This window comes from Lepidochelys kempii, chromosome 8 (assembly GCF_965140265.1).
Source record: "Lepidochelys kempii isolate rLepKem1 chromosome 8, rLepKem1.hap2, whole genome shotgun sequence".
Lineage (NCBI taxonomy): Eukaryota > Metazoa > Chordata > Testudines > Cheloniidae > Lepidochelys > Lepidochelys kempii.
The window spans coordinates 6,985,769-6,996,455 of NC_133263.1; the positions used below are offsets into that span (position 1 = coordinate 6,985,769).

A 10,687-nucleotide genomic window follows, 5' to 3' on the forward strand; every position below is an offset into this window, starting at 1 on the left:
AGCTGGGTTTTGGGTAGTTGTATTAAAAACGAGACATTGCAGCACTTTTGGAAACTAAATAACATCCCAGAGGAAATTAACTTTATGGTGCATGTGTCTTTGACTGTATCAGCTTGAAGATTATTTTCTTTTTACTGGAAACAGCTCTACAGCACTGGTGGATTTAATTACTTCTTCTTCTTTTTTTTAAAGAGAGAGAGAGTTGTTTCTATAAAACTTGCCAAAGGAATTTGAAAGAACAGACCCTAGGGTGGGAGGGTAGATTGTGATTTTTTTTGAAGGAGGAAGAGGTCTCCTATTCCTCTTTCTCAGTGGAAGATGCTTGGACAATAACCACCCTTAGAAGTCTGAATGCTTGCTCCAGCATGGCTGTTTATGCTCTCACAGGTTTCTCACTAGTCAGCCTGCTTAGTTTTGGCTACTTGTCCTGGGACTGGATGAAACCCAGTTTGGTAAGGGACTTTTCCATGGACCCAATGGAGAAATCGCTCCCTCCTGCCTTCTCCAGACCGCCTCACATCATCTTCATTCTGACTGATGACCAGGGGTACCATGATATCGGGTACCATGACTCCGACATACAGACACCAATGCTAGACCGGCTAGCAGCCGAAGGAGTTAAACTGGAGAATTATTACATCCAGCCCATCTGTACCCCATCCAGGAGCCAACTTATAACAGGGAGGTAAGACAACAACTTCACCTGTCACGGTCCTGGGAAACTTAACAGTTTCTTCCCTTCTCTTCTGACCAGTTAATCCCAGCTTACTGTGGGCAGGTGTTTATGAGATAGCCCTATGGAAAATACCCAAGTAGTAAAACCTTGAGGCTCTCTTAGGAAGAATCCCTTGGAAAAGAATTGTTTTGTGTACTGTGTAATAAATTGCTTGAAACTTTACACTGTAGACTCCATGGGGCAGGGATCTTGAACCAAACTGAGCTCTGTGTAAGCAGGCACAACTCCCATTGAAGTCAAATTATATTATGCCAGGGCTAAATGTGGTCCGTTAGCCCTGGTGGTTCAGTGGTTAGGGTGCTAGCCAAGAACTTGGGAGAGAGGGATCCATGCCCTTGCTCCACCATGGACTTGTGTGACCTCAGGCAAGTCATTTAATCTCTCTGTGTCTCCATTTCCCACCTGTACAATGGGGATAAAAGCCCTGCCCTGCCCCACGTGGATGCGTGAGGATAAATAATAAAGATTGTGAGTGTTCAGACACTGTGGGAATGCGGGTCCAGATAAGTACTTAAAGAGATATAGCATGATCTAGGTCAGGGGTTCTCGACTTTTTTGTTTCTGAGTCCTGTTTCCCCCCAACATGCTATAAAAACTCCACGGCCCACCTGTGCGACAACAACTGGTTTTCTGCATATAAAAGCCTGGGTTGGCGTTAGGGGGTAGCAAGCAGGGCAATTGCCTGGGGCCCCATGCCACAGGGGCCCCCGCAAAGCTAAGTTGCTCAGGCTTCGGCTTCAGCCCCGGGTGGCAGGGCTCAGGGATCCAGGCTTCAGTCCCATGAGGTCGGGCTTCAGCTTTCTGCCCTGAGCCTCAACGAGTCTACCACTGGCCCTGCTTGGCAGACCCCCTGAAACCTGCTTGTGGCCCCCCAGGGGGCCCTGGACCCCTAGTTGAAAACCACTGATCTAGGCGACCGGGCATCAGGTTGGGAGTCCGGAAATATGAGGATCTATTCCTGACTTGCTGTGTGAGTGCTGGGCAAGTCACTTAGGCCAAAAGTTTTAAAGGTGCCTTCAGGTAGGCCACCAAAATCACTGGCTGTATTTGACAGTCGTAGCCTGTACCTGTACCTCAGGCTTCCCTTCTGTAAAGCGGCTCAAATGGTGCGTGCCCATGTCTGCAGAGCCTTTGGAAACTGATGGCTATAACACAAATTAATAACCACCTGAAAAGGGAGAACCTCCGGCTCCTCCATCGACCCCCAAAATGGAGGGAGACGGCTGCAACCTTTGCGAACAACTGGGAAAGAAAGAGCTGGTATCTGCATGGCCATGGTGTTAATGTGATAGTCTCTGTGGCTGTGCATTATATGATCCTTTCTTCCCTTTACACTGACTCATGGGGTCATAGAGTGGCATCGTCCATGTGGTGTTTGCTTGGACCATGAGGCCATAGGAGGCTTTCCTCTCATAGTAGTAATAACAATACTTGACATGTTTTTAGTGCTTTTCCTACTTGCTTGGCCGTTATTCACAATGGCACTGTGAGGGAGGTATGTGCAACCACCTCTAAGTCCATAGTCTTCTCCTGTAGAGGGTGCAGGCTGACTCTCTATTGAGCCATATAGTGCTTTCACTGTAGATGCATCTTGTGGTGGCAGCCCATGGCTGCATGTCTCTAGGGTATGCTGCATGTCTACAGGAAAACTATGACAGCACTTGGAGATCAGTGTTCATTGTATGAAGCCTGTCTCATCTCAGTCTCTTGGTGCTAAGGGTCTGGATAGAACAGATGCCACCTGAGTGCTACTAGAAGAGAGAAACTACCTGAATTTGGGAATGGGAGGAAGGAAGCTAATATTCCCAGGACCGACTTAGTCGCCCTATGGACACACAGCAAACTGCTAGATTGTGCAAGCCTTACTCATCTTGTTGAGCCCTTGCTCACACAAGTAGCCCCACTGACCTCAACGGGATGACTCATGCAACACAAGTAATCTAGCTTTTTACAGGAGAGCAGCCCAATGACTATCCTGCACTGCTGGCTGGAGGGGCATTTACTGAACTGATTTTGCACAGTTTGTTCCTGTAGGATACATAACCGGCTTTCCAAATGATAGTGGATGCAATGGATTTAGATAGAGCAACTTGGACAGGAGTGTGGGTTGGGACAGCTGTTAAATAGGGGTCTGCCATGTCAAAACTAGTGCAATGTGTTTCCTCTCCCAGGCACACAGGCAGGCTCCACTAAGGAATGGAGGCTCAGAGCTTTTCTGGATCAGAACTAATTTCTCTTTTTGTTTTTCTTCATTCCCCTTGCAGGTACCAGATCCACACGGGCCTTCAGCACTCCATCATCCGGCCCCGGCAGCCCAACTGTCTGCCCCTGGATCAGGTCACGCTGCCCCAAAAGCTGCAGGAAGCGGGCTACTCGACGCACATGGTGGGCAAGTGGCACCTTGGCTTCTACAAAAAGGAATGCCTGCCCACCCGGCGAGGCTTCGACACCTTTCTGGGCTCCCTGACAGGCAACGTGGATTACTACACTTACGACAACTGCGACGGACCCGGCGTCTGTGGCTATGACCTGCACGAAGGGGAGAACGTAGCGTGGGACCAGAGTGGGAAGTACTCAACCTTCCTCTATGCCCAGCGAGTGAACAAGATCCTGGCCACCCATAACCCCAAGGAGCCCATCTTTATCTATGTGGCGTTCCAAGCCGTGCACACGCCCCTGCAGTCCCCCAAAGAGTACATCTACCGCTACCGCTCCATGGGCAACGTGGCTCGGCGCAAATACGCCGCGATGGTGACGTGCATGGATGAGGCCGTGAGGAACATCACCTGGGCACTCAAGAAGTACGGTTACTATGACAACAGTGTGATTGTGTTCTCCACGGACAACGGCGGGCAGACGTTTTCCGGGGGAAGCAACTGGCCTCTGCGAGGCCGCAAAGGGACCTACTGGGAAGGCGGGGTCCGCGGCATCGGCTTTGTCCACAGCCCCCTGATCAAACGCAAGCGTAGGACCAGCTGGGCGCTGGTCCACATCACAGACTGGTACCCTACGCTGGTGACCCTGGCTGGGGGCAACGTGTCTGAAGCCAAGGGCCTGGATGGGTACAATGTGTGGCCGGCCATCAGCGAGGGCAAGGAGTCCCCGCGCACTGAAATCCTACACAACATCGACCCCCTCTACAACCACGCCAAGCACGGCTCACTGGAGGGCGGCTTTGGCATATGGAACACAGCTGTGCAGGCCTCCATACGGGTGAGGGAATGGAAGCTTCTGACTGGTGACCCTGGCTACAGCGACTGGATCCCTCCGCAGATGCTGACCAACTTCCCAGGGAGTTGGTGGAACCTGGAGCGGCTGACGGATAGCGTGCGCAAATCCGTCTGGCTCTTCAACATCTCGGCTGACCCCTACGAGCGCGACGACCTGTCGGACCAGCGCCCAGACGTGGTCAGGGCTCTCTTGAAGAGGCTCGTCCACTACAACCGGACTGCGATCCCGGTTAGGTACCCGGCCGAGAACCCCCGGGCCCACCCGGACTTCAACGGCGGTGCCTGGGGGCCGTGGGCCAGCGAGGAGGAAGCGGAGGATTGGGAGGGAGGTGGTGGGCCGCTGAGAAATAAAAACAAGAAGAAGACGTGCAAGATCTGCAAACTGCGCTCCTTTTTCCGGAAGCTGAACACCAGGCTGATGTCAAACCGCATCTGATGGGGCTTCCGCAGAGCTCCAGACGCAGCCGCTCAAGGTGGGTGTTCCAAATGGCCAGGACAATGGGAAGGAGAGAGGCAGATGGCCACAGAGACAGCAGCGCACTCTCACTTTCCCTTGCACCAGTGGACCCGCGCACAAGGCCAGCCAGTCACAAAAGCCCCCCGATGTCTTTCCCTCCGGACTCCCCCAAATTGAGCAACCTGTAGGGATAGCCATCCGGTCTGCAAGGAGCAGGTGTCCAGGTTAGGGTGGGCGAGGGAGAGCGACGGGGGTCCTGCAATCTGTTCAGTGCACGTTACATCGGTTGCTGGTTGTCGAGCTGTCTAGCCCGTTCCAGTGCAAAAGAATGAAACTTGCCGTAAGCGATCAACCCAGGGACCAGTTCAAACGCACCATCCTGGGAGCAAAGCTTTAGACGCAGATCAAACCCACGGTACTTGAAGCTGCATGAGGATGTTCTCAAGTGGTTCATACGAGGGAGGCTGGCCTGCTGAAGGCTGCTCTCAGGGCAGGTTTCCCTGATTGTCTGGCTCTATAAAATGTGCTGTCACCTTATGGAACCCTAGTGAGTATGTCGCCCCATGTGCCCCTGCTCCGGGAACTCTGCCTGTCCTTTCTCACTCAGCCCCGACGACAGCTTTTCCCTCCTGAAGGCTTTACGGCAGGTGGCAGCACAGTGAAGGCGAGGCACACTTAGTTTTATGTTGATGGTCCCTGGCTCAGAGACCAGGCAGAGCCTGGGGGCGGCAAGAGAATACTATCCCTAATGGACACAAAGGCAAACAGACTGTATATGGGCCTGGATCAGCGTGGCCCTGTGGTGTATTGGAGACACGTTTGCACTGAGAACTTATGGGGCGTCAGCTGTTTCAGTATAGAACAACCCCAGTTTACATTCATCTATTGTACAGACTCATGCATGTACACCCACGTGGACAGATATGTGTGGATTCACTTACCCCCCCTCCACCATCACCATCACCACCACAATGGGTTTGAAAGAAGGCAGCTCCCTGATTCTCAACTCCCAGGGGTGTCCTCTGCCAGACAGCCCCCCCCCCCCCCCCACACACACACCTTTGCAGTGGCAGCAGAGCAGCTTGCCTCATGGTCTTGCTGCCACGTCGATGCCGGCTCTGGAACAGAGCACCAGGTCTCTCGGACACTTGCTCTGTTCGGTCTATTTTCCAGGGTGTGCGTGGATTCCCAGAGGATCCACAAGGAGCTGATGGCAAATGTAGTGGAGCTTGACGATGGGGATGTAGGGAGGAATGCAGGTGTGGGATCAGTGTGTAGTAACACCTTGCCGGGCTGCAAACGGCAGGCATCTCTTTTGTTTGTTCCCAGAGCTGTTCCTTACTCAAAACACTCTGACGATGTGTTTGCACCAAACAGGCACCCACTGCTTCCCTGGCTGCCGAGTGAATCTCCATGCTTGCTCAGTCCTGCCAGCAAAGGGGGGATACCATACCGCCCTCCTTCCTTGGGAATTTAACTGAGGAGATCATCTGAGGCCAGTCCTCTCTGAGCGCGACAGAGTGCAAATTGCTGGTCCTCCACTTCTGCGTCCTTTTACTGTTGACCTTTCTGTGGCATGCGTGAGAGAGAGTGTGCGCCCGCGTGTGCCACGGAAGGGGGCTGGCCAGGAAGAAAGGGAGTAAACGGCTTTAAAAGCATTTTTAACGTGTGGTGCATTTACATTTACACAACGCGTTTTACATTTCTCCCCACAGGTTTCTCTTGGTGCAGCGTGTGTAGGCGACAGCCCTGCTGTGAATTTTGAAAATAGTTATTTTTGTCTCTGGAAAATGAGGCCTGTTAGGGCTTGTCAGCTTTTGGATGAGCAGGGCGGGCCTTTTTTTTTGCAAAATAACATTCATTTTACATCTGTCCCTGAAGGACGTGACAACTGACAGCATTTTCACTGGGTACCTTGCGGAGTGCTTTCCCGTTGGCTCCGTATGTGTGTGCGAGGAAAAAGACAGAGACAAGGCTGGGGACGGGAGAGGAATACAATGACATCTGTGTTTTTCTATTATTATTTAGATTATTTGGAGGATTGTGATTTTATATAGAAAGAGGGGAAAAAACCCCAACAACAAGAGGAAGAGAAATGGGAGGCCGTGTTACCCTAGAGATGGGCAAAAATAGGAGCTTTCGCATTACCCACCAGCAGGACATGGATCGGTCTACCTGTCTATACAGTACCCATCACTGCACTATGGCCCTGATCCTGCAAGTTGTTCCGTGTGGACACCCTCCCCCCCCGCCGACCCCGGAGTTCAGTGGGGCTCAGCGTGGGCTCCAGGGCCTGGCCAGTTGGAACAGTTTGCAGGATTAGAGTACATCTGAGCACTGTGCAGAGTCTCCTATCAAACTCACAGATAGGGATGGTTGTTTCTCTCTCCTCATCCCCTGGTTGAAATCTGGGTCCTATTGAGCTGCACTCTGCTCCATTTGGGAGGGAAGTATTCTGACCCTGGGAATGGTTCCGGTTTTGGGTCATCTCTGTGTCAAATGGTGGTGGGCAAAACTGGCATCAGAATTGGTTTTCCAACACCAAAGGCCGCAGGGGCAGTGGTGGCTGAGATTGAAGTTCAGTTTATTCAGCTCTGCCATCACCCCACCCAGTGGAGGGCCAGGGGCAGATCAATTGTTCTAGCTTGGACCCATCTCCCTGGTACATTTGCAGGGTTATGACCAGTTACAAAGCAGCCACAGAGAGGCACTTACCATAACAGACCTAAAATCGCCTACCAGCTCAGATGACCCAGGGGAGAGACTATGTGTTCTAACAAGCCACTTATAACTAGCATCACAGCAATAGAGTGGAGCATTCCATCCCCTTATGCATTATGCTTCGTTTAATGAATAAGTAAGTGAGATTTCACTTATGGGCCCCATTTAGCAGAGCACTTCAGCAGGTACTTAACTTTAAGCATGCGCTTAAGTGTGTCCGTATCCAGCCAAACACATAATCACACACGTAAATGCGTTGCTGAATAAGGACAGATATAAGTACATGCTTAAAGTTCAATATATTTTAAACCCTTTGCTGAATCAGGGCCTTTGGGAAGAATCCATACAGAGCAAGAGAAAAGGTGAAAAAGAGCTAAAATAAAGATCAGACTTGGAATCAAAGCAAAGGGGGATGCTATGCAAAAACAAATCATTATTGATCATTTGAGAAAACAGCTTTAATGGGAAGTTGGACGTGGGCAATTGTTATAACCAAATTCATGATTGGGGGTGTGTGGTGTGACAAGAGTTGGTCATAAAATCTCTGAAAATTTTTAACCAAATTTCGCCATTTTTTCAAAAATGGAAATTTCCATGAAAACATTTTTGATTTTTTTCAATTTTTTCCATGTTCTGATGGTTTTCTTTGTTTTGTTTCTTTGTTTTAAATTTTTTCCCTTTCTTTTCTGTTGCCATTTGGAGCGATCAGTCTAATGCAAAGCTTTTGGAAATGATTCTGAAACAGAAAACTCATTTTAGACAATTTTCAATTTTTGAAAGGAAAAAAAAAGGTCGAACCAAAAAGTCTCTGGAAAAATTTGAAAAGCAAAAAATGAGTTTGTTTCACAACCCAATGAAATGAATGAAACTTTACTGGAAAATTTTTAAACCATTGTAACTTTTTTTGTAATGTTGGTTAACTCTAGTGGTGACTTCACAATGATAGCATGTGCCATCTTTGAGCATGCTTAATTCCATGAGACCAAATCTGAGTGGCATGAGAGAAAGGGACAACTGATTCTGGGAATGGGTACATTGGTTCCTGGTGACAGCAGCTGGTGCAAGCTACATCTTATTTTCTAAGTGTTTCTCAATTCTGAGCCAGTGACCACTTTGTCCTGCCTTCTCAGCTAATCCTCTGTCACTCCCAGAGATGCACTGTTGTCCCATCCCTGTACTGAGACACGCTGGCTCAGTTTCCTTGCTCCGTGCTCTGCTTCCAGGTGTGATGAGAAAGGCCAGTGCAAACTGCTGGAGGACAGCTCAGCGGAAACAAAACAACCTGCAAAAAACACTGGAAGAAAGGAGGGGTCTCAACCTGCAAAGATAGGCCCCAAGGAGTGCTTGTCACACTCCATCTCCTCCCCTGTCTGGCTCTAGCTCTAAGAAAGTCCGTGGGTGAGATTTAGCTAAGCCCACGGCCGTTCTACTTCTGCCTTGGCAATAGTGACCATGAGGAGCTGCCCACACACCGAGGAGATCTATTTGCACAGATATGCTAAGATCACTCTCTTGTAAAGTTGCAGAAGCCAAAGTATATTTAAAACATCAAGCCCTAGGAGCCGAGTGACAGCCAGGTTCCCATGGAGGAAGCCGGTCAGTGAGCAGCGTCTCGGCAGGCACAAGCTTTGGCACAGGAGGACTGGAGTGCTGGGAAGGGAGAGCCCAGCATTACGGCATCTGCCTCTCCTTGGCCAAGTCTCCCTCTCTCTCTCGCTGACGTTCCTGCTGAGACCCAGGCCAGCAGCCCTCCTTTTTGGCCTGCCTGTTCTCTCCGTCGCTGAAGCGGGGATCTGGAAGCCTGCAAAGATGAGACTCGGGAGACAGCTGTCTCTAAGTGCTGCTCCTTTCTCCCCCTCTTCTGCCACCGTGCTGTTACTCCATAAAGGCTGCTTGGTTGGGAAATTGCTAGGAGGTTAGAGAGGAGTTTGCAAAATACAGGGGTTCAAAGCAAAATGGGCCTGTTTGTTCCACATGACAATTACCCCCAGCATTGCCCAGGATGCACTGCAGCAGCCAAGTCACCTATTTGTCCTTAGCATTAGTGTTGGTGATGCTGTCGCCGTTGTTTGCCACGTCTGGAATTGCCAGTGTTGCTAGCACCCTTTGTCTCCAGCTGGGCCCAGCCCCCTACTCGGCCTGTCTCTTACTCGTTCTCCATTTTGTTCTGTGATGCCATCAGTTGATTAATAAACTATTAATTTTATGCACTTTGTGGTTATGTTCTGGGATGGCGAGGATGAGGCGGACTGTGTGAGAAACCTTGCACACTCAGACACACTCGTCACTCTTTCATTAATTCCCCTCTCTCGGTTTCCTCTCCAATGGGAGCGGTGCAAGGGGACAGACGAATGGCTCTGGGGTGGCCTCTCTTCATCCACGGGGCCCGGGGAGCAGCAGTGTGAGTGACAGCACCTTGCTGCACGTGTCTGCTCCGCTCAGCCCTACCTTGGAGGGGCTGACCTGCAGTGGGGAGAGGACAAGCCAACCTCCATTTCAGATCGGCGCTCAGCCTGTGCAGAGACTACTGACACAGGGGCCAGGGCAAGCGGGAATGGGGCCCATTGTGCCTTCCCATACAGATGAAATATCATGAGAGTTATAAGCATCTACAGGGCAGCATCCCAGGCACTGTCAGAGCACGGGCTTTGCATTTCATCATACACACATAACAGCCACACACATATTTATCAATGCTCTTTTCCGCCTGTTTTGTTTAGTGAGGGTTGAAGTGCCCCCTAGTGGCTCCTGGTATAAAATATACCTTTCAGCATGTCACCGACATGCGGTGGTTTCACATTTGACTTTTTGTCCAGAGGCCTAGGAGGCATTTATAGAGGGATGCATCCTTGGCCTGGGCTTACAGGCAAATAGCAGCTGGTGGCCTTGTCCTGTCAACAAAACACCAGACAAACCAGTTTAACTTGCACCAGATTGTACTGAATGACTGTGTAGGGCAGGGGTGTGTGAGGACAGTTCGCTGGAGAAGGTTGGAATAGGTCTAGGTGGGGAGGAATTCCCTGCTATGTGACCTCTGCTTAACTGAGGCAGAAGGCAGTACTCTGGTATTGTCTAGCCAAAGGGATCCTGGCCCAATCCACCTAGAATGAATGGATACATGAGGATTTTCTGCTCTGTGAGGAATTGGCATGGATAGATAGAGAGTTGTGACATATACTGGAATGGCCACAACTCTTCATGCAGACACATTCTCTCTGTTTTGCCATTTGACTTGGTTATAAGGTTTTCTTTCACCTTCTTCCCTAAATTGTTGCTGGGTGCACTACAAACGGCTGCTGTATCCCACCCCAGAGGCAGCTGCATTTCAGTAGCAGGAGAGCTGGCCTCCCTCTCATACTTGCCAACTGCCCCACGTGGGACAGGAAAGTCATGAGTTTTCCTGCCTTGCTGCCCCAAGCGGCTAGGTCTAAGCGACAAATAGCTTTGGGTGCAGTTTTCAGCTGTGAAGGCTAGAGGCTGCTGGTCTCACTGCTGCTGAGCAGTCAGAGGCACTGGGTAAAGGCAGGGTGTGCAGGGAAGGGG

At 50.5% G+C, this 10,687-nt stretch overlaps 1 protein-coding gene across 1 annotated transcript; it reads left to right on the plus strand.

The window, feature by feature from the left end:
- Positions 1–365: 365 nt before the first annotated feature.
- Positions 366–4,585, plus strand: ARSI (arylsulfatase family member I). The gene is made up of 2 exons (XM_073358126.1): positions 366–685; positions 3,001–4,585. Exons 1-2 carry the CDS (start codon positions 366–368, stop codon positions 4,400–4,402), a joined length of 1,722 nt encoding a protein of 573 aa, XP_073214227.1. The 3' UTR covers positions 4,403–4,585.
- The last annotated feature ends 6,102 nt before the right edge of the window (positions 4,586–10,687 follow it).